The sequence below is a fragment of the Thermobia domestica genome, chromosome 17 (genome assembly GCF_964235325.1).
Source record: "Thermobia domestica chromosome 17, izTheDome1.hap1.1, whole genome shotgun sequence".
NCBI lineage: Eukaryota > Metazoa > Arthropoda > Insecta > Zygentoma > Lepismatidae > Thermobia > Thermobia domestica.
In genome coordinates this window covers 9804844-9830014 of record NC_137470.1, presented here as the reverse complement: position 1 = coordinate 9830014, position 25171 = coordinate 9804844, and the positions used below count along the sequence as shown (strand labels likewise).

At 38.9% G+C, this 25171-nt stretch overlaps 1 protein-coding gene across 6 annotated transcripts in view; it reads left to right on the top strand.

Moving 5' to 3' along the window:
- The window catches only part of MESK2 (misexpression suppressor of KSR 2), a 261034-nt gene that overhangs the window by 132345 nt on the left and 103518 nt on the right, over nucleotides 1-25171 (top strand). The window contains exon 1 of one of the 6 annotated variants that reach the window (XM_081743533.1): nucleotides 4403-4552. The exons of 4 other annotated variants lie outside the window; for them this stretch is intronic. In XM_081743533.1, the coding sequence (XP_081599659.1) occupies nucleotides 4431-4552 (122 nt within the window). In that variant the 5' untranslated portion in view covers nucleotides 4403-4430. Of the gene's footprint in view, nucleotides 1-4402; nucleotides 4553-20532; nucleotides 20691-25171 lie in introns of those variants that run through there. One more of the 6 variants, XM_081743535.1, reaches the window with a different exon arrangement.

Below are 25171 nucleotides of genomic sequence, written 5' to 3'. Positions count from 1 at the left end.
AATAATAATAATTCAAAAATTCGGTGTGAGAGCAGCTGCTAAAATGGAATTAATGGAAGTATGTATTTTCAGGCGAAGCCTTCCACTTTCAAAAGAGATCTGGACACGAAGTCCAGTCCTTCACATAGCGTTGAATAATTTTATCTGAATAAATCACTCTCCTGTTCACATTTTCGGCTAGCGGTTCTTCATGTCCACCACCCATTGATTCGTATTCGTATTGAGAACTAGATCAATAATTTGTATGACGTTTTCACGAGAATTCAATTTTTACCCCTGAAAATTAATAAAAATTCGAAATTTTTGGGAATGGAAAGCAATTATCGAGTGGAGTATGAACGGTATCATTGGATTCATATTGAAAAGTGGATCAGTAATTAGTATGATATGTTCCCCAAAATTCTACTTTTACCCGGAAAATTAATAAAATTTCGGGATTTTGGGAATGGAGACCAGTTGTCGACCGGACGTAATGCACGTCATTCGATTCGTATTGACAACTAGATCAATAACTGGTATGACATTTTCCCGAAAATTCCAATTTTACCCTGAAAATTATTAAAAATTCGGGATTTTCGGAAATGGGAACCAGTTGTCGACTGGGACTTGAAGAGTATCATTGTATTTGTATTGAGAAGTAAATCAATAATTAGTATAACGTTTCCCTGAAAATTCAATTCTTACCCTGAAACTTAACAAAAATTCGGGATATTGGGGAATGAGGACCAGTTGTCCACTTGGGCCAGATGAGTATCATTCTATTCATTTTGACAAGTTAATTAACTGTTGAAGTGATATTTTCCTGGAAATTAATAAAAATATAGAGTTTTGGGCAATGCGGACGACTTGTCGACTAGAACGAAATGAGTCATTCCGCATGATCCACGTAAAACAAAATTTGCCTACCCTGAGAAAATCTAATACTATACTTAAAAAAAAAAAATAGTTAATCTGTGGTTACAGTAGGGTCATGCGACGTATGACGTGTGTGGTGCTAAATGTATAGTGATGTATGCTGAGTTCATTCTATTGTATTTTCAACGAACTTAGAAAGTTTGTTACTGAATTCTCTATGTCTGTGTGTCTGTCTGTCTGTTCGTCTGTCTGTTATTTGCGATTTTTTTTTCAATTTTGAGCCTTCATTCGACTGAGCTATCCAGTGTGTTGCAAAGACTCGTAGAAAACTTAAAAATATCATTTAAAAAAAGTATCCTGCAATGCCTGATTTTACACCCTCCATTCCAAAAGAAACCGAACGTTTAAAAAAAAACAAAAAAGCAATGCACATTTTGGAACAAATCATTTTTATTAATCAATGTATTCCCCTTCTGCATCGATACACATATTTGCACGCTCCAACAAGTTGTCAAACGACTTCTCCATGTCCTTTATTGGAATGGTCTTTAGGACGGCGGTCGTCGCCTTCTCAATGGCATCAATCGATGCGTGCCACTTTCCTTTCATCGCCAAATGCAGTTTCGGGAACAGATAGAAATCGCACGGAGCGAGATCTGGTGAATAGGGCGGATGATGCAACCGAATAATGTGATTTTTGACCAAAAATTCAGTTACAAGTCGCGAACGATGTGATGGTGCATTATCGTCCAAAAGAGTCACACTGCCGATTTCGCGATATTCGGGCCGAATACGACAAATTCTTGCCAGCAAACGCTTCATGACGCCCAAGTAAAACTCTCCAGTGACTGTCTGGCCGGGCTGAACAAATTCTTTGTGGACAATTCCTTTCGAATCGTAAAAACATATCAGCATCACCTTAACTTTTGACTTCACCAAGCGACTTTTTTTTGGGCGTTCCTTCATCCGGCGCTTTCCATTCAGCACTTTGCCGCCTTGTTTCGGGCTCATATTCAAAACACCACGTCTCGTCACCAGTTACAATCGATTTCAAGAAGTTTCGATCCTGCCGAGCACTTTTAACGATGTCTTTGCAATGCGAAATTCGATCAACTTTTTGGTCTTTGGTGAGTTTGTGTGGTACAAACGCGAATTAACCTTCTTAAGGCCCAAAACTTCGGTCAAAATGCGGTATGCGGTTGTTTGAGGAATGCCTAATTCCATTTCAATAACTTTCACCGACGATTTTTTGTTATGTTTGATGAATTCACGCACTTTTTCGATGTTTTCTTCCGATAATCCGGTTCTGGGACGGCCTGATCTTGCGTCATCATCCAGCGTCTCTCTACCCGATTTGAATCGCCTGAACCACTCGTAAACTTGCGTACGGGATAGACACTCATCACCATATGCATTTTGTAGCATTTGGTGCGTTTCACTAAAAGTTTTACCCAGTTTAACACTAAACTCAATTGCAGCTCGTTGTTTGAAACTCATTTTCCGACCGATGTACACAACACACTGACAGTTGAAACGCAATAACTTTGTTGCCGTGCATCCAAACGTCATGACATTTATACCAGTTGTCAATGAGGGACTACGCCATCTACCGGTAAAATATTACAACAGATGGCACTAGTGGTACTATTTGTTTCCAAAAGTTCGGTTTCTTTTGGAATGGAGGGTGTACTTATTTGCAGTACTTAAATGTTTTATTCTTTATTCACAACATTTCGAATCACAGACAGTATTTTTTTTCTGAATCAAATTTTAAAAAAAATATGTGTTCATTTTATTCAATTTGTATGGAGTATGTTGAGCAGTAATCCACACCTTTTGCAGACATTAACATTTTGAATTGAACACTTAACTCAGTAATAGAAAAATGAAAGGAAATATTTAAGTTTTACGTTCCATGATTATGCCGGTTAGGCTAAAGGAGACGGTGATGATAATAGATGAATGAAATGAAGAAAGTGGGAGGAAACGGGAGAACCCCGAGAAAACCCACGAGCACGGTGTTTGTCCACCAGAAAGTCCACACGGCGCGAGCTGGGATCGACCCAGGGACCCCAAGCACCGGAGATGAACGCTCTAACATTGAGCCACCGCGCCCCCAACTCAGTAATCGAATGGGTTTATCTCCAGAGTAGCTTGAAAAACATTAATGTTGTCAGGACAAGAAACAAACTATTTCTACCTGTTTGAGGAGATTACAAGTGTAAAGAAGTGTGCTACTTCTGAAACACTGCTCAAATGAGGGTAACTTTAAGATGGAATGAATTGTTGAAGCGTTTTGAAGAAAAATCCATTCTATATTCCCAAGTATGTGATAATAGGAAGTTCAGTACGTGCTTCCCTGACACAAATGTTCCGTCTGGAAGGATATTTCGTATAATGATACTGGGAAATCTCAGCCAGAAACTGAAACTGTTAAAACACCTAATAATAACCAAATGTAACCATAATTGGATCTGTAGTGGATTCCATGAACATGATTTTGCAAAACAGCAAGCTAGTGTATGTTCTATACATACAAACTAAAAATATGTCACCAAACACTGTACTGATGTTGAGTTGACATGTCACGTATTAATAAAAATAATTTGTTAATATTTTTAATAAAAGTTGGAAAGGTAATGGATAAATAACTGTTAAGACGAACCGCATTATTCTGTTTCATTAAAATTTTATGCTCCAACATCCTTAAGTTTCCTTTTTCATGACTAATGTTACTCCATCAGATTGTATTTGTCTTTCAGGAAAGTATTTGGAGTTGTGTTGAATTCCTTCAATATTTTAGTTGCGTATTTTTCTTTTTCTTTTTTTTTAAATGAATGATTAGGTTAACGTTAAATGAAATAAGCATACATGTGTATTGCCGACGTAGTAGCCTATCATTTACTATTATACTTGTGTCCTACTTTTTGCGTGTCAGAATCTGGTCACCCTATATTAAACAGGGACCAATTTTCTTAGTGAGACGAGAAACACCTTATTTCTCGTCTCGTCTCGTCTCATAGGTAACACTAAGAACCACTAGTCGAGTTTGTAATTGAGGCATCTCTACTGGAAATTGAACCCAGATCTCTCGCATACAAAGCGTGCTCATTAAGACACTATATCAACGATATGGGTGGGCACTTCGCTTGTGTAATAGTCGAGAATGTGTGTGTTTGTGTTAGTTTCATTTTTCATGTAATAAATAACTGAAGAATAACCTTATAGCGTATTCCCATTTTGATTACAAATGGACTATTTGCTTAGCAAGTAGCTACATTTCCTCATCCCTAGTTTTGGACAAGTAATCTCACTGCGTATATTTTTATTTCTTTTTTTCTTTTGGGATAAGAGTGGATTCCCGCATCCTATCAATGACGTGGGTTGCATTGTCGCCGCTACTCCTCGCTCGCTAGGCGCTGAGATCGGCCGATTTGGAAGATGGTTCAGTCGGGGATTCCAGGAACGCTGGAGTCGGGGATAGTCTACTGCGAGGATCGATCGCATTCCACGTACGCCCGAGTTTGTCGATGACAGATGTGGTGCTGTTATTTCTAAAGTAAAAATTTTCCAACATGGTCTCCGTAATACCAGCCGTGTACGATCGCGTGCCTTTAACTATGTCCTGGACCGGATACAACGGCCCTAAAGAAGATTCATTGGCTGAGAAGAAAAATGAGCAGTTGTCGTGTTTAAGGTTAGAAAACTACGTTTTAAATATGGTTGGTTGTAGTGAATTTGTAGAAGTAATTTTCAACCGTACATGGAGGTTGACTTGAAATTAGTGCTCGTTTGGAAATCCTAGATTTGTTTCTGTAGAAGAAAATGACTTGAAACATACTTTTTACCTTCCATAACACTAGAAACGTGGCTCATTTGTAGACAGTAGTGAATAATACGATAGACTTTTTTCCACGTAATATAAGTATTAAGAGAGCACAGTATAGTGCTTACCTTTGGTGCTTGAGGTCCCTGGTTCTATCTGCAACCAAGTAAGTTTATGGTGGACTGTATCGTGTCCATGCGTTTTCTCGGGATACGCCTGTTTCCTCCCACATTCTAATTTCACTAATTATTCCGTCATTTAACCACCCCTTAGCCTACAAGGCATAATCGTGAGACGTTAAACTGGAAGACAATTTCATTTTGAAACCATTAGGCTGTATATATGAAATGAAATCTTTTAAGTTTTACGTCCCACGCTTATGCCAGCCAAGCTAAAGGAGACGGTGGTGATTAGAAATGAATGAAATGATGGAATGAAGAAAGTGGGAAGAAACAGGAGAACTCAAGGAAACCCACATACACGGTGTTTGTCCACCACAGATTTCACTTGGCGCGAGCTGGAATCGAACCAAGGACCCCATGCACCAGAGGTCAACACTCTAGTATGGTGCCACTGCGGCTTTTAGGATGTATAGGGTAGCGTTTTTGAAGAAAGATTTCACATTTTACAATATTTCTATATGTGTATATATATAGCAAATTCACTCGTCATTAAATCTGTAAACCTTTGAGCGTGCAAAGTTGAACTTTCGTGCAAGCGTTTTTCGTGAACTATAAGGTGTGCGTGAGACTGGATTTACGAAATTCAGCCCCTGAGAAAACAACGAGGGTCTTAAACCTTTCTTTTACGTTTAGCGGATCTCTCAAAATGTTGGTCCAAAATGTTGGTCGTAGGATGTTGAAATTTTGTATATCGTTCTCCATCAAGTTTAAAGGCGAAGTTTTGCGACACTTGATACCTAAGAGCAAGGGTATGGAGCTTGAACTTTTTTGTCGTTCACCCATGTCCTAAGATGTTAAGCGTGACCTCAAGAAATTATGTAATAATGTTCTTGGACTCTAGGGTGTGAAAAGTACCGGGCTTGGACACTTAACGGAGGCGAGATGACTTGAGACATTTCTTGCCATTTACCAGATGTCCAAAAACTTTTGAGCGTTGCTACTTGAAATCTTAAAAATGGGTATGTTTGCTTGTGCTGTATTAGGATATTTCTTGTATAACATTTTCAACAAAGTAATTCGATACTGCTCAAATAATATATATATATATACGAAAGTGTACTCTGTTACTTATACTGTCTCTTTGCTATAGGGACCCAAAACCGTTGAATCGCCCGGCTATCCTTTTTTGCTAGGATTAAGATTAACAATTATATTTCTGGACTTTTGGCAGTTATTGTCATGGTGGCGTCCCTTGGCGATCACACTGCCCTGGAAACTGGTGAGAGAAGCGGCCTGGAACCATTGTGTAAGGTGCCATGCCGGCATTTGCCTGGTGTGAATGTAGAAAATGAGGCTTTCACAGAGGATGGCTAGTCTGAAAAAAACTTTCACACTCAATCAAATCCGGGATCACTGGCAATAAAGACGAGAGCTTTAGCAACTAAGCTACGCTGAGCCACCCCGTCCTAGAACTCTGTTGGAATGAAATTAAATCCTTAACGTCCCATGATTTTACTAGGGATGGGCAAAACCGGTTTTTATAAAAACCGGAAACCGGTTTCTAGAAAAACCGAAACCCGAAAAAACGACATTTGGGTTCACCGAAACCGGTTTCGGTTTTCTCCAAAAACCGGTTCGGTTTTTACCGAAACCGGTTTCGGTTTTCTTCAAAACCGGTTCTGTTTTCACCGAGACTGGTTTCGGTAAAAACGTTTGGAAAACACATAAAACTATTTCTGTGGAAACTGAATCTGTTTCCGGATAACAACAAAATACTATTTTGGCAAGAAATAGAACAAATTTTGGATAAAACCGAAACCGGATCCGGTGGAAAACCGAACCGGTTTTGAAGAAAACCGAAACCTGTTTCGGTTTTTCTAAAAACCGAAAAACCGGTGTTTGTGCCCACCACCAGATTATACCTGTTAGGCTAAGGGAGGTTAAAGCAAGTGAATGATGATGGAAGAATTGGTGGAATGAGAAATGAGAAAGTGGGAGGTAATTGGAGTAGCACGAGAAAACCACGGACATGATGATGTCTACCTCAAACTTACTTGGCCGGTAATTAAACCAGGGACCCCACGCAGCAGAGGTAAGCGCTCTATCACTGAGCCACCTGTCCCCGCTGGAATATGTTATGAGTAGTACTGTGTGTATAGAGGGTGGAGGGTAACTGCACAGAAAAACATCGGTAGTTGACTCCTTATATCAAACAAGAGAAAAGCACTGACCAACGTCTTATTTCAGAGTTAAACCGCTTAAAATGCGCAAAATCACTTTTTAAAACGTCCTACCTTGAAATTTATAGGACTTTTACAGGCGGGTTAAGGAATTACAGAGGAACTAATATTTGCTGTATCTAAATTTCCATGTTTTACAATCTTCCGGTTAACGACGAAACGAATGCTGAACTAATAGATACTTAGTGTATACCCGTATCCTAATTCGTTGCACTAGTACCGGAGGATTCTGAAACATGGGTATTTAGATACAGCAAATATTAGTTCCTGTGTAATTCCTTAACCTGCTTGTCAGAGACCCAATAACTTCCAAGCTAGGACGTTTTAAAGTGTGTTGCATTTTTGGCTGTTTGTAACTAAAACGAGTAGTTTTTCGACCTATGTTCATTTGATTTTGTCACTTACCGAAGTTTTTTCGGTGAAGTAATTTGTTACTTTGTAGATATGCAATGGAATATTGTTTTAAATGTTAGTATTATAATATAGGTTGTTGTTTTTTCCTTACTGTTCGTTTAGTAGTGACTACAGCTGGCAACATTGTTGGTACACTTATTTCCTATTTTCTTATTTGTTTGTTCGGAAGACAGCTCCACGAATTGTAGCGAAATCTTCCGACACATCACTCGTGAGGCAAAGCAGTTCTATGATTGGTGTAGAGTCGAGGCTTCACGAGTTCTCGGGGTCATAATAGGTTTAGATTTTCTCAATGGGACGGACTTCGAATACGTCAGTGTATGATGTCCTTGACTTAAACTGTGTTGAATAAAATAGTTTTTTTTTGTGTGTGTGTGTACACTTTAGTGACTATTGGTTTAAAGTGTCAATCTACTTTCCTAGACAGTCACAAAATTTTAGTTTAAAAAAAAATGCATCGTAACAACATCTTACAGGTAACTTTGATGCACAATTTGCTTTGTGGTGCTTATCTCGTTGTTCGGATACACGCCTCAATAACTCTGCATTTGCAGTGAAAGAGCATTATTTTAGCTTCAAAAATATTTAATGAAGATAATTTTATATTTTGACAACACTGTTGAGTCAGCATACATAAGTCTTGTACTTTCAGCTAGAACAATTCTCTTTCGAACTACTTTTATCACAAAACATTACTTTTCTCAGGTATTTTTCAATTTATGAATCAAACCTGTAGCAATCAATCTTAAAGTTTGCAACACTGGTACGTATTAGACATATAATTAAATCTAGGTATATACCATTATACGTATAATTATCTTATATGTGTATTAACATGACGCAGTGTTATTTGAAAACAAAAAGGTGCTTACCTATTTGGCAACACTGCACTACATACGCCCTTGATAATAATGTTTTTGGATAGCCTCTGTGATGTATGTAATGGTACTATTGTCTTTCTGGATTCATCTTCCTAAAATATTTATTTTGTCATAACTTCGTTATTTATGTTCATCAGCAGCTACAATTTTGGAATATGTTATAATCTTTGAAGTATGGATGGCCAAAATTATCCGGATTCCGAAAAAAATATTTTCCGGAATCGGAAATTTCACTTTCCAGATTTCGAAAAAAACGCGATTTTTCTGATTTTACTTTCCCGAAAGTAAAAATTTTGGAATTGGCCATCCCTACTTTGAAGAGAGTATCTAAGTGAGCTTTCAGATTATGCGAAATTCATTTTACAGTCGAGAAGTATTCCTCGTTGGTAGGTCATGAAAAAGTTCGCTTTTTGTTCAGCAAGAACGTGCTATTTCTATTTTTCTTAATGTTTATTTTTTGTTTTTAATTTAGGGAGCCATTATAGACTCTAATGTTAAATTAAGACATAAATATATACATATCTATTCCCTTATGAAAATTAATTTATACAGTTACATTGTATTCAATCAAGACATCTTGGAACGAGTCCATTGTTCCAACGGGGTATAAGCGATGATCCAGAGTCGATTCCATCCTTAATGGTCGAGTGGCGACTCTGTTGGCAATGGTCGGGTGGCGACTCGTTACAGTGAGTGGTAGAGATTTTCCCTCTGGTGCCTGGGGTCCCTGGTTCTATCCCCGGCCAAGTAAGTTTGTGGTAGAGAACGTTGTGTCCGTGGGTTCTCGGGGGTACTACCATTTCCTCCCTTATTCTCATTCCACCAATTCTTCTATCACCATTCACGTGCCTTAATCATCCGTCTCCTTTAGCCTTAAGGACGTAATCGTGAGACGTTAAACTGAAAGAATTCCTTTTTTGTTTTTAACGTAGTGAGGTAAAGCCGCATGCATTTACTTAGGTATAAAAGGTAAACATTGTAAGAGGAGCATTTTATAAGAAAAATATCTCCAGAGGCACGAATACTTCGAAAATGGAAAACAATGTCGTCAAGGATGCGTAAGTACACTGCGAGCATTGTCGCATAGGCAGCGAGAGATTCCGTGTTCAGACACCGCGTTAGCATCCCGTTCAGCACCGAGGCTATGTGAAAAGTGGACCCATGGCTTAACGGAATGCGTGAACTCCCACTGGGAATAGAGTCCAGTTCTTCCGTGCCTAGTGTTAACGAAAAAAAAGTCTAATGGCGAGGTATATACTAGGGATCGTCAGAATATTCCGGAATCCAGGTATAGGGAAAGTTCCGGAATTCAAAATTTTGGATATTTTCCGATTGTACTTCCGGAAAGTAAAAATTCCGGAATTGGCCATCCTTAGCATATGCCAACCAACGAAGGGAGTTATGGAGAACTTTCTCACAAGCATTTGTTGTTATCCGAGAAATCCCTGAAATGTCTTGTATAACTACATGAAGAAACAACGCTAAAGGCTTTTAAAGGCGGAGTTTCAACTTTCCTTTATACGCCGCTAGCCAATAAGAGTGTTTCAGTGTTGCCATTTCCACGGTGTGTTCAGCAGGGAGCAGTTGCCTCATTGTGCGTGCACTTCTATTTCTATTTGTTTGGAAACTCAGCACCTTCTTACAATGCTACGATAACTTAATTTGTTTCATCCCCTTTAACATACCAATAATAATAATAATAATAATAATAATAATAATAATAATAATAATAATAATAATAATAATAATAATAATAATAATAATAATATAGCATTGTATTATTATCTATGAAGGAATCAAGCACCCTGGCTCCCATAGTCGCCTTTTTAAGTGGCTTCCCAATTCATTTATCATCCTGGGTGAATCCATTCTGCCAAATGTGGCGTGCACCTAACACAAACCGAAAATAGTACCTACCCTCTTACTATATGCTGTACTAAGCAATTTGTATAAAATAGAATATTGACGTAGTTTTTTTCCCTTTTTAGTTCCTTTTTGGCCGATTTGCTAATGTGCGTGGTCCCGAGGTCCAAATCCGGTGGGGATACTCGTCTCGGATATAAACTTTTTTTCCCCACTGCTTCCGCGCTGAACACGAACTTCAAAACTCCAGTCAGCCAAGTGATATATATTGGGTGTTCTAAAAATGGCACCCACGGACTACATTGCACTATTCCACAAGTGGCAACATCGCAGGTAAAGAACCACAGAGAAGTACCAATCCATCAAATAGTTGCATCGATTCTTTCCAGATCGCAGTTAAAATCGATAGGCATTGACACTAGTACCACTCATTAATGAATGTAACCGGTTGATAGATTCGCAGAACAATTTGCCGACTACGTGGGTCATGCGCACCGACTACGTGGTTGACGTGGTTGCTCCAGGGCTCTGGCCCACACAAATAATCTTGTGGGTGCGGCGCACCCAAAAACTTTTAGTTTGAACCCCGATTTGAATCAGTTTCCCATGTGTTTAAGTCAGCTGTGTTATCAACTGAGGAAAGGCAGTCCCAACTTCTTCTTATAGTGCCAGTATATTTTACTTTATCCAGCACAGCCCTTATGACAGTGTTTATAAAAGATTTTAACTAAAAATAAATTAATCAAATATCGAGTCTTCCCTGAAGACATGTACGTTTACACGTCTCCCCATTGATATGCACCAGCATAAATTTTTAAAAGTCGGCGCCGTTGCTAATGGATCCAAGTTATCTGTGACGTTGCCACATTGTGGAATTTTGATTCCCACAGCGGCTAAAGGAGGCCCCGAAGGTTATTTAATCGTATAGCAATTTTGCCTTATTTTGACCTGTAGAATAGCGCTCTGTTGTCCGTGGATGCCATTTTTAGAACACCCGACACGTACAGAGTGTTTCAAAACAACACCGACAACGTTCAGGATAAGACCAATCTGGGTGCACAAATGCTTCCTTTCGGAGTTAAAGGTTGCCGAAAACATGAAAAAATGAACTTTAAAGGTCCATAGCTCCAAAGCTATGGGATCTACCGTAGTCGGGTCAAGACTTCGCTTAGGAACCAATATGTGCCCTATCGAAATATCCAAGTTCCAGTATTCTACGGTACTTCCGCAACAATTTATATAGAGGTAGTTGGTGAGTACTTCAAATTATGTGCCCGTAGTCAAATTCCCTCTAAAAATTGTTGCGTGAGTACCTTAGGATTCTGAAACATGTATTTTTGGATAGTGCATATATTAGTTCCTAAGTGAAGTCTTGATCCGACTATAGTAGGTCCCATAGTTTTGGAGCTATGGATCTTTAAAGTTAATTTTTTCATGTTTTCGGCAGCCTATAACTCCGGAAGGAAGCATTTGTGCACCCAGGTAGGTCTATACTTTTTGTCCTATCTTAGTATCAGGAATCCTATCTTATCCTATCCTTTTGTCGTATCTTATCTCTCAAATGTCAGTGTTGTTTGAAACACCCTGTATATACATTTATATATCATTCTACACTAACGCCCTCAGAGCTTTTATAGATGGACAGTAATCAAACATAACCTGAGATTGAACAGAACATCAAAGCTTTTGCTTGTATTTGCTTGGCTAAGGACCGTTCAAATTGTTTCTGCCTTCTGGAATTGAACCTGATACTCCATACACCAAAGGGGAGAGAGACACTCTTGTATTTTTTCCTTGAAAACCAGATATGACCGGACAACCAGTTTCCCTTGTTTCTTTCAAGTTCTCCAGGAATTGTGGGACCATTTCATTATAATTTAGAGACAGCTGTGAGTTTTACGTCCCACGCTTATGCCGGTTAGGCTAAAGGAGACGGTGATGATGAGTGAAGAATGAAATGAAGAAAGTGGGGGGAAACGGGAGAACCCCGAGAAAACACACGCACACGGTGTTTGTCCACCACAAAGTTCACTAGGCGAGGGCTAGGATCGAACCCGGGACCCTAAGCACCGGAGGTGAACGCTCTACCACTGAGCCACCGCGGCCCCCTATAATTTAGAGAACCATTGGGTGTTTCGTGTCCGCCATTATGGTGACCAGACGTAGGAACTCCCTAACACGTCGACAATTTAGTTTTTATTTCACAAAATATCCATGTGAGATATACTTACATAAGATAAGTATACGTTTGTAGTCTACATGGATATATATTCGAGACGTCCCTTTGTATAACCGTTAGTGGTTTTAAAGAAAAAGAAGAACCATTGCAATGTTCAAGGACAGCTATTTTTGTACCAGATTCCCATGCATAACATGGCATGAGGGAAAAGTAAAAAGGGAGCTTTGCCGCATTCGGGACAGTTTATTGATTGCGCCGTAAGATGGAGCATTATGTAGGTCGTGGTGCTCCGAACTTTTGTCGCGTAGGGGGAGAAGTGGGTTACGCTGTTCTCTCGACTGAACGCAAATTGAATTTCTTGTTTGGACGCCACGTTGAAAGTTTTAATTGTCATTTAAAAAAAAGGAGAAAGAAATATTTCACACGTGAAGAATCTTATTTAAGTTCCGAAAATACCAGGTTCTTTCTCACTTTCAGTACTTTGCTTTCCGTACAAGAGAAGAATATGGTCAATATTCCAAAATGTACAGCTCTATGAAAAAGTTGTCGACAGATAAGAAATTGAGAACTTCCATTCGTCACGATCCGTTGTACCCAACAGTTGCCATAATTACGCATGGTACTAACACTCGAACACAGGGTCGGCCCTGGGCAATTTGCCGCCCAGTGTAATAGCTTCATTTTTTCAGCCCTTTTTCTCCAGAAAGAATAAACCTTGAAAGTAACGATTTTAAGTATGCTACCCCATCATGAACAAAGAAGGGGAGGGAAAGTGTACTCGCACTCAGAAAGGACTAAACACTACAAATACAGTGTGTTTTTTCTTTAAATAATAATCTATTATGTTAGTGAAAGATAGAGTAAACACACCTGTAGAGGAAAGATGGTAATCCTTTTTTATTGAATTCAATATTGAGCTTCAATCTCAATATACCATTTTGCAATTCTAGTGCAACTAACTCTTTGTTTTCGTATCAAAACTGTGATAAATAACTAAATGTAACAAGTGTTCGAGAATTTAGTTTTTGTATGTGATGCTGAGATGTGTTTGACCATTTGCTTTAGCACTGTCCATGTGACCATAAACTAATACGATCTAAGCATGATTTATGAATGTAGCGTTCAAATAGGTCAACTTATTAAATTTAACTACCATCATCATGAAGTTTGTTCCTAACAAGAAATATCTATTTTAAATATTGTAGTTATGACAATTTTGCGGCCCTGTGCAAATGCACGTGTTGTACATATGGTAGAGCCGGCCCTGCTCGAATATTAGTTACACTTCAACAACTTTTCATTGATAAGGTTTCCATGGTAGGGTGAGATAGAAGGCCAATGTTTTTCTGCATGTTCATATTCCTTTTGGCTTGCTTACATTTGGAAGTTGTTTGCGTAACTAATGCCTACGTACAAAAGATTCTAGCATCTTAGTTACTCTGTCAATAAAAATCCTTGATTTCTAAAGTATACGCATGACAAACTTTAGAGGAGGCTTAGTGACTCAGTGGCAGAGCTCCGCCTCTGGTGCGAGGGGCCGTGGTTCAATCCTATGTTTATGTGGAAAGCATCGTAGCCGTATTGTTTTGTTTCCTCTATTGCACAATGTCTTCCGTAATTATTGACTCTTTTTCGTTTAGCCTAAAATGTATTATTGTGGGATGTTAAATTATATATACAGCGTAGCCCGGAAGTGGGTGTACCCCTAATTGGTGTACTCTGACGGTTTTAGGTTTTACCCACGTTTGTTTGGTAACATTGCTTGGCATTGTCTGGCAACATTGCTCTCTATGTTCATTTGCCTTCTGCTGTTTTCTGCTTAGTAACAGTTATTTGTTGTTACCTGGCCGTTTCCTGGCCACTGGATTGGAAGGTGTGATTTTTCACCAGCTCCCTTTGCCTGACCTCCCAACAAGTCCCGATCTGGCGACACGAGACAGTGCTCTTTGGGGTTTCATAAATCAACAAGTAAGAAACACTCGATATCACACAACGCAGGAATTGCAGTACGAGCAGCTGTAGAACGCGCCTTCATCCTTTTGACTCCGGAGAATCTTCGCAAAATTATGCGAGAACTTGGGGCAGAATTCAGCTGCGTTAGGACATGTATGGTGATCATACCGATGTTTATGACTCTTAAGATTTCAAGGTAACTGTGTACAGACATTCTACCATAACTAACACTATACTGTTGAAACAAAAGGGGGTTATGCCCACTTCTGGACCACCCTGTATATATATATATATATATATATATATATATATATATACTATAGCTGAGTAGAGTGTTAACCGAGTTGTTTTACCTCCTATCACGTGTCCACATATTCATAGATGGTCGCATTGTATTAATATGGGATCATGGCAGAGAACAACTTTAAGGTATTGTGACCTTTTTTTCGCCTTTACTGTTTATTCCAGAATGCCTATGTGTACACCATCGTTTTCATAATAGAGTATCATTCTCCTCCATATACAATGTGAAATTCTCCGCAACGTTGCTCGCGTGACGGCAGTAAATGCACGTCGAACAGCAGCGTTAAGTTCGTCAACTACCTCATAACGTGTGGCAGCAACCTGATATATATATATATATATATATATATATATATATATATATATATATATATATATATATATATATATATATATATATATATAGAAATGAACCCCCCTAATGCATTGTCACAAGATGACAGATCAGGACTTCGGGTGGCCACTCCACAAATGGAGGCAAATGGACAGAACCACGTTCAATTTATCAGGAAATATCCCATTGAGATATTTTTTAACGTCAATAGCATAATGGGCTGATGTTCCATCCTGCTGGAACCATACACGATCGAGCAGTCCCCGAGCTTGCAGATATGGAATAAACCAACCACGTAATATGATGAGATACGCAATGTGATTCACAGCACCGTCAAAGAAATGTTGACCTACCAAGTGGTTTGCAGACATTGCAGCCCAGACCATGATATATGGTGGGTTGCGTTCAAGTTCTTCATAAAAATGGGTTTTCTTTACTCCAGAAATAAATGTTTCTGGCTTTTGCACTGCGATACATTGCACACTTGTCTGAGAAAAACTCTTTCTCCCTTGAAGAAAGAGTTATGAACATATCGAGCATTCGCCCACAAACCTTCTGACGTTTTGCAAGTCACTAGCACTCAATTCGTTTACAAACGAAGGTTTAAATGTCTTTAACTGCAAATCCTTCTTCATCTGTTTTTGTAGTCTCGAGTATGGAACACCTAATTTCTGTGATTGCTTACGAATGGGCATTTTTAACGAACGTTCGACAAATGCTGCAGCCTCCATACACGTTTCCGGTCGTGTTGGTGGTCATCCTGAGCGGGGATTACCTTTTAAGCAACCATTTGCAAAGAACTTTTTCTCCAACCGTAAAATTGTTGGTTTTGGAGGGGAACGATTCTGAAATCTTACAGGGAAATCATGCTGAATATTTCTCATTTATTTTCCTGTATGGGGTCGTGCTTATTACGGTCCGTTCGTCCATTGTGCAAGTGGACTCATCAGTCATGATTTAAATGTTAATCACCACTGCAAGAATAAGAAACAACAGTTCATCTATGTTATACATAGCGGGTAACTGGACTTCATCACTCAGTGGGATCAACTATTCGTCTTGTAATTCCGAATGCGTGAGCAGAATCTTGCGTCTCCGTAGTACTTATTACGTGAAGCAGTTATCCAGTATAAACCATTTGGATGTCCATTTTATAACTATGAAACCTTCAGTTGAATTGCGCTAGATATTATAGACTTTACGTCCCAAGTAGCAAGAAAACTTTCGGCTAGTTGGCGCGTCCTTGGCTTCCGGCTTTCTAGACTTGCCCTTTCAACTCGTGCTTTCATGCAATATGTTTTTTGTTGTACTTGCAAATGATTCTTTAGATCCTTCGCAGAGCGTCATAGTATCACTGGCTGGCCATTGGCTATTGACTTGCCACCAGCGTAAAACGCTTGCGTCAAGCTTGAATGAAACGCTGAATGCAAAGTTGCCGCCATATAACTTCGTTACTAGAATCCAGTTGGGGCATGCTTGCACTCTTTCTAATCAAGTCGGATGCAAGTTTGTCGACTTCTAATGCAAGCTTTACAGCAAGCGGTTTGCAGGTTGTCTGCTAATAGGGATTTAGTAGCAGTGTCGACGCCAGTTTTAATTTCTTGGGGAAACAGAGGAATTTTGGGTGGTGAAGCTTTTGATGCCGAAAATAATAATTTTACATTATTTGGCCTACCTTACACATCTGGGGCGAAGAATATACCACCGGGTGTTCCCCTCCACCGTCGTTCTAAAGAGTAATGCATCAGCTGTTAAACATTTAAAGAGTCGATTAATGAATAATGTTCTGGTACCCAACTTATTTATCTGTGCAAAATATAATCTTTATACGACGTTGGGAAATGAGTTAAACTAACGTTCCAAGAATTGAGGACATCCAACAACCATTGTGAGTTAAAGAAAAGCATGTAGAGAGACATCCTTCTATTGAAGAAAATTTCGAAGTCACCTTTAGTGCCCCGAAAACAGGACATATCCTAATGAAAGAGGGCATCTGGTAATCCAAGACATTAAACTTTAGAGGGGCCGCGGTGGCTCAGTGGTAAAATGTTCACCTCTGGTGCATAGGGTCGTTTTCGATCCCAGCTCGCCACAAGTGAACAAACACCATGTGCGTGGGTTCTCTTGGGGTTCCCCCCGTTTCCTCCCATTTTCTTCATTACACCATTTCATTCATTTCTCATCATCACCGTCTCCTTTAGCTTAGCCGGCATAATCGTTGGACGTAAAACTTAAAGTTTAATGAAATGAAATTAAATCTTTAAGAACCAATCAATTTCATGTCATCCTCTTATAGTATACGTGAAGTTCAATGCGGTTGGCATAGGTTATAAGCTCATTATAGGTTACAAGCCTTATTCACTATGCATACAGCGATACCAGAGTTGCCAACCTTAGAGAACAAAATTATCGATTTTCATCGTTAAAATGTTCGTATATTACAAAAAAATATCGTATATTTGTTATACACTTGATAAATGTAGAAACAACTATAATAGCTATAATAAACTTAGCAAGTAATCTTCAGTTTCGAACTCCAAATCGGCGTGCGTAGGCATGCGCACGAGACGAGACGAGACAGAATTTTGCTGTCAAAATTCGAGTCGAGACAGAGCTCTTCCAGTAGAGAAATATACATTTCTCAAGTCGAGACATCACTTTTACAGTACAATTTCGAGATGAGACAGCCTCAAATCTTGTCTCGTCCGCATCCCTAGGCGTGCTGTCCCGGGTTCAATTCCCAGTCGGACCACTCGGTCAAAAAAGTGTAAAACGCTTTTTCAGACCAGCCACCCTGAATGAGGTTTTCCTGAGTTTACCTCATTCACACTAGGCAAATGCCGGGCTGGTACCTAACTTATAGGGCACAGTCCGGCTTCCTTCCTTCCCTTTCCCCGGATAGTGTGCTCGCCGAGGGACGTCATCTCTCATACGTTATGGGCTAACGTGGCCATAATTGCCGAAAACCCAGAAATCTAAAAGCAATTCAAAATGGCATGGGGCCGCGGTGGCTCAGTGGTAGAGCGTTCACTTCTGGTGCGTGGGGTCCCTGCTCACGCCAAATGAACTTTGTGGTGAACAAACACCGTGTGCGTGGGATTTCTCGGATGTGGTTAACAAACACCGTGTGCGTGGGTTTTCTCGGTGTTCTCCCACTTCCCCCACTTTATTCATTCCACCACTTCATTCATTCCTCTTCATCACTGTCTCCTTTAGCCCAGCCGGCATAAGCGTGGGACGTAAAACTTCATTTATTTTTTTTTTCAAATCAGCGTCACCATTTTTTCGTCATTATTAACACTAGTCTGAACAACAACAATATTTTCACCCCCGACACATAAATTTAAAGAATTCATGTTGCATTTAAGATTGGATGCAGCATTGCTGTTTGGCAATTTGAGATCGGTATTGATTTATTTTAGCGAAGTGACTGTTAAGCACTTCAGTGTGTGTGTGTGTGTGTGTGTGTTTTATAATTATTTAATGCACATCTACAATTTATTTGTACATTTAAAAACTAAAAAAAATGTGGGTTATCGGAAGGGCAATTTCCTATATAGCAATGGTCGCCAAACTTATAAAGCTTCTGCGCTACCGTGCCCTTTTAAATCCTACTGTGAGCTGCCAACCAAAACTACCAACTTCTTTTCTTTCTTTTTTTTTTTAAATCTTACATTTGTTTATTGCCTATAGACTTACATTTCTAATAAATATGAACCGAAGAGTTAACGCGATCTGCTGAAAATATTCCCGCGCTTTAATAGTACATGGTTTGGCGATCACTGGTATATAGCATTAAAGTTTAAATTACCGGATGGTTGGCAAGCCTGAGCAATCGTGTGTCCGTGTAAGTAAATGCAGTGGGTAATTTGGTGCACGGGCGTCTCTGGCGGGGGGACGAGGGGGACGCGTCCCCCCAATATTTTGAAGTACAAAATATTCAATATTTTATTCTAATTTAATTTATTTACTAACGACAGAATGTCATATAAATAATAATTATTATATTTATTTGGAATATAATATTCAGGCTGTGAAACGATTGTAATCGAAAAATAAAATGAAATCTTATCTTTCAGTTTTACGTCCCATGCTTATGCCTTTGAGGCTAAAGGAGGCGGTGATGATGAGTAATGAATAAAATGGTGGAAAGAAGAAAGTGGGGGAAACGGGAGAACCCCGAGGAAACCCATGCACACGGAATTTGTCCACCACAAAGTTCACTTGGCGGGGGCTGGGATCGAACTCGGGATCCCAAGGATCAGAGGTGAACGCTCTACCACTGAGCCACCGCGGCCCCATTGTAATCGAGTTCTTGATATACCTTAGTGCAGCGTTTCCCAACCGGTGTGTGCCGCGAATGGACCGTTGGTGTGCCGCGAGGAAATCGAAACAAAATTATTAATTCTATAGCAACCAAATTGCAAGGCATAGGGAAAAATGTATATTTTTGTATTTCACATTACTATGAATTTCTACCGTGGAAAAAATTACTGTAATTGTAATATATTATTCTACATCTATTACTGTGTAGCAGACAGTATTTCGGCTCGTACACATTTGCACGGTTAGCTGCTATGTTACGCTTCAATTGAGAGTCATACTAACACCGAGAAATGGAAGCACTTGTACGGTACGCGTCAAGTGAACGTTCGTTGAACACTCTTTCGCACATGAATGACAGAACAACACTTTCTTCAACAGCTGTGTTTTGACTTCGACGCATCGCAAGCTGTGTGATTGCAATAATATACACATGTTTTGGTTAAAATAGCAAAGGTAAAAGTACAAGACATTTGTTTGTTCGTTCGTTATTTAGTGATCTTCGTTCTTAGTGAAAGGTTGGATACAGTTTTCGAAAAAGAAAGCGTATTTTTAAAAATCTGAGTCCTATATTTCATTGGAATTGTTTCTATTTTAAAATTAGAATTAAAAAAAAAAAGGCATAATGAATTAGCATAGGGGAAAACCAGTGATCGAGCTTTCATCTCTGTGGGAAGGAGATCAGTAATCACAGAAAAAAATTACCATGGTAGTTTATATTTGCAAATTATTATTATTATTATTATTATTATTAATAATAATAATAATAATAATAATAATAATAATAATAATAATAATAATAATAATAATATCTGTGAGTGTGCCGCGAGAATTCAAGTTACACCCGTAGTGTGCCGCAAGTTGAAAAAGGTTGGGAAACGCTGCCTTAGTGGGTCCGTGAAGGTAAGCAGAAAGGTAACAAATAGAATCGAAGTTAATAAACAGGTTGGGGTAGGTAGTACAATTTAAATAACTTTCTTTGATGCCCCCCCCCCAAATTTTACATGCCAGAGACGCCAGTGATTTGGTATACTAGTTTTTTTTTTTTTTTTTATGCTCAATAATGCATTGGCTATTAATTAAAACCTATCTTTCTTAACTAACCCTGTGGACCAGTTGGAAAGACTGTCGATTTATAGATATAAACAAACGTACGTAATTGCCGTACATTTGAACTCGCGCGGAGGTCACAGGGTTCAACTTGCTTATGTATTTATAACTGATTAGGCGCTGCGAAGTGACTCACGAGTTGGACAGACAAAGCCCAGTGCGAGAGTGAGTTTGTGTTGTGTGCAGTTTCAGTATTCAACACTTTTTTATTCAGTCAACAAATTGGTCAAGTTATTGTTATCAGTTTCAAGAATATGTAGAAATATGTCTGTTTATTTTCGAAATCGGTAAGTCTTTCGTCAGTGTTGTATGTTAGTACTTCAGTCTGTCTTTGTTTTGAAAAGTAGGGTAGAGTTGTGTGCAGGAACTAGCTGTACAAAGTATAAAATGCTGTAGGCGCTTTGTTTGTTTTACAGTATTTTAGGTTTATATCAAAAGACGATTGTATGGAAATATATAATCGTAAGTATAACGAGAGGAGGGACAGGGTTGTCCATCCCCTCCCTCTAAAATGCCGTTAGCTTTTCCAAAAGTTTTTTTTTATTTGGATGACAAGATTATAATGTATTTATCGCTGTTTACGCAAAGCGATTTTGTGTTGCGTTTGGATCAAAAGATATACGATATATTTCAAACGTAAGTTTTGTTACAGGCCTCATATCTGAAGAACTACACATAGTGTAGCCAAACCCAAACTATCACTTAACTCAGTATGATGTGCTTATTCCGTGGAAAATACGAAAACTAGATTTAAGGGCCGTTAAAAAAAAATGTGTAGCCCCTGATCCAAGATCCAATATATTTCAATAAAAAGTTTTCTTGTACGCCTTACATCTGAAGAACTACATATATATATATATATATATATATATATATATATATATATATAATATAGTGTAGCAAAGTGAAACTGTCGCTCAAATCTGATTGCCACATAGCACTCTGATACAGCATCATGAGAAATAAAAATGAGCAAAATTTAAGGTGCTATGAGCCAGAAGGATACGGCGTACTAGACTTCAACATTTCAATATCCAAACATATGGAAATATATATGTTTTAAGTAAATATCTCGAAAACCGTTAAAGCAATCAAAACAAAAGGTGCACAATATAATGACGACAAAGTGCCGTAACGAAAACCACAAACAATGTTGCCATACATGCAGTGTTGCCAACCCAGCATAAAATTTTGTTTCAAATAGCACCATATACAAATGTGCACAGATTTAAATTGCATTATTATCACTAGACATAACAGTGAAGTGTAGTGGTACAATGTTGCACACTGTTGGCGCTACTTATGCTGGAAATGTACAATGGAGAAGTCTGATATGTGGCAACAGCGGGTAATAAAGGAATGCATTAGAAAAAAGTGTAGGATCTCCATTACACTTCTGTAGCCCAGATGAGTGAGCAGACAACTCGCGAAAACAAAATATTATACGCGAGGACAGAAACCCGTGTTTTCTAATTCTGTAAATTGCTGTTCCAGATTATCTTATCTAGATTTGGTAGAGTACTTCTTGGTTTATGTCTTTCGTGTTGAGTGACATATTCTTCTACATTCTCGCCTACACATCATATGATTGTTACTGTACACTGTGATATTACCATATTCGCAGAGGAAATATAATTATTTTATTACTACCTCATTTTGATTTTAGTCGGCCAGAATAGACGTGTAGTCTAGAAGGCTAGGCTACCGAATTATTAGATATGGCGGGTTCCAATCCGGGCTCTCGCACATTGAAGTTTTTGTTGTATTTTTCACCTTGCATTTCATTGTCATCTTTCTTCTTTCATAGTGGTTCGCATCCCACTTCACGCGGTAGGTCCCGTCCTATATAGCTTCGGTGCTGACATACGACGTAAAAATGGTTTCAAGTGCATCAATCTTGTTTTTCAAATGTATGAATCTTTTGTGACACTGCTGATATTTTGCTGTGTTATACTATCACAGTGTTATGCATTTGAACTAAATTCATAGTATGAGACCCAGATTCCTTTATTACTCTTTGTTGCCACATATCAGACTTCTCCATTGTGCATTTCTAGCACACGTAGCTCCAACAGTATGCAATACTGTACCTAGAGATGCGCACGAGACGAGTCGAGACAGGACTTTCCTGACAAAATTCGAGTCGACACGGCTCTTCCAATAGAGAAATATACATTTTTCGAGTCGAGACATCACTTTTACAGCACATTTTCGAGACGAGACAGACACATATATTGTCTCGTGCACATCCCCAACTGTACCACTTCACTTCAGTGTTATGTTTAGTGATTATTATTATTATTCTGCCTTTTGGCAGGGCCTAAGACTAGAGAGATTTTTTTCTTATTTTTTTCTTCTTAATTTTCAGTTTGGGCCTGAAAATGTTTGTTCCATGTTTCTCGATTTTCAGTTTCCTCTTTTAACACCAATATTTTCTTCTACTTTTCAAATCATTCATCACTTCTGTTCTTCTTCTTATTATTCCTCGCTTTCCTTCCAGCTTTCCTTCTATGGCGGTATGAAGAAGACAATTTCTTCGCAAGATATGTCCAATCCAATTGTCTTTTCTACGAAGGATCGTGGCTAGCAGCGTCCTCTTCTCTCCTATCCGTTTTAAAACGTCTTCGTTTGTTAGTCTTTCTGTCCATTTTATCTTCTCTATCTTCCTCCAACACATTTCGAAGCTCTCTAAATATTTCTTTAACTTCCGTAATGTCCAAGTCTCTGAGCCATGAAGTCCAATGCTTCAAATATAGCACTTGACCAATTTCTTCCTTAGTCCAATATTAAGGCTGCTAGTTAAGAGTGATAGTGCATTTTAAATCTGTGCACATGTGTGTATGGTGCTATTTCAAACAAAATACATTTATGCTTGGCAACACTGCTTCAACTATGGCAACATTATTTGCTTTTTTCCATACGGCACTTTGTTCTCATTATATTGTGCATCTTTTGTTTTGATTGCTTTAATGGTTTCCATGGTACAATTGTTTGGATATTGAAATGTTGAAGCCCCGTAGGTCGTATCCTTGTTGCCCATAGCACCTTAAATTGTGCTCATTTTTATTTCTCATGATGCTCTATCAGATGTGCTATGTGGCAATTTGATTTGACCGACAACTTGTGGGACCTTTCCGTGTCAGTATGATATGCTGATTCCGCAGAAAATACGAAAACTTGATTTAAGGACCATTCAAAAATTATGTGGCCCCTGATCCGAAAACTAATTATTGGCCAAGATCGCAATCTCTTGATCCATTTATGGTTTTCCTAATTTTCTTGTTTATATTTAATACTGATTATTTTTTGTTACCCCTCCGCCTTTTTTCTTTCTGTAAAAATAGATGTGGACTCTCAAAGTATGACTTTCCAATCCCCAAATGAAACCCAAAATCGGAAAAAGAAGGGACAACTAGCATAAAATTACCAAGGATCATATAAGGCTAATGGGGATAATGATGTGAACGACACGGGGCTCTTTTTGTGTCAACACGACATGAAATCGACTTCTACAATCATCATCATCATCTTTCTCACCTCAACCATGGTTTGGTGCACAGCATGGAAATTTTAAAACTTTTCTCTCCCTTGGGAGAGCTGTTCTATACTTTGGTAAGCTCTCTTCTTCGTAACTGCATCTAGATATTCTATCCTTGGTCTTCCTCTTCCTGGTTTTCCTTCTGCCTTTCCCGGGGCCGCAGTGACTCAGTGATAGAGCGTTCACCTCTGGTGCATGAGGTCCTTGGTTTGATCCCAGCTCGCACCAAGTGAGCTTTGTGGTGGACAAACACCGTGTGTGGGGGGGGGGGGAAGTTCTCGGGGTTCTACTTTCTTCATTCCATTATTTCATTCGTTTCTCATCATCACTGTCTTTTTTAGCCTAACCATGAGACGTAACACTTAAAGATTTTATTCCATTTTCATTAATCAAAGTCTATGTTCTGGCTGCCCCCATTTTTAACTTCTAAATCCGCCACTGGTCCATGGCCCTCCGTAACAAAACTCAATGACGACAGAAAACTAAACCAGATGCAGCTGGTAGTAAACCAAGGAGGTGTAAAAACTTAATTGTTCAGAGAAAACAAGCTACCTACAACAATTGGAAAGACATTGTAGCAAGAAGTGTCAACTAAAGTTGTAACATATTTCTTTTGTTTGACGTTCTAACGCTATGTTACAAGTTGAATGAGGCGTTTGTTGTAATCACAGAAGGTTTCACACTTTAAGTGCGTGGCAGTTTCCTTGAGAAAAAAGCAACGGTTCGGGTCGTTGCACGAGCTACCATGGGAAAATGCCTTATTAATCACAATGGAAGCGGAAGTCTTTGTTAGAAACATTTAACATATATATTTTTAAGGAAGTGCCACGAAGCTTCTAAATTTAAAATATCAGATGAGCATTACCGCATTTGCATTACAGACGAAATTTTCTTAGATGTGTATTCTGGAAGGTTCTTCGTACCCATTCTGAATCGCTGTAATTAACTAACGTCTTCATTAACTCGGATTAACTTAGTCATCATTAACTCTGCTGTGGAACAGGCCATAGCTAGAACAAGGGGGAGATAAATTTTAGTGGAGTACCTTTGAGATTGGGGAACTTGGCAATGTGCAGTTGAGCATCTCAAGAGCACGGGACTTTTAAAGTCAATAGCCCTTTTACGTTCCATGGTACGTTTTCGTTCCTTAGTGCACTGTTGTCTTTAACCGCTTATTTAGGCCATGTAACAAGCATTTAAGGAGAGTTTTTTATCATCAATTGAGACATG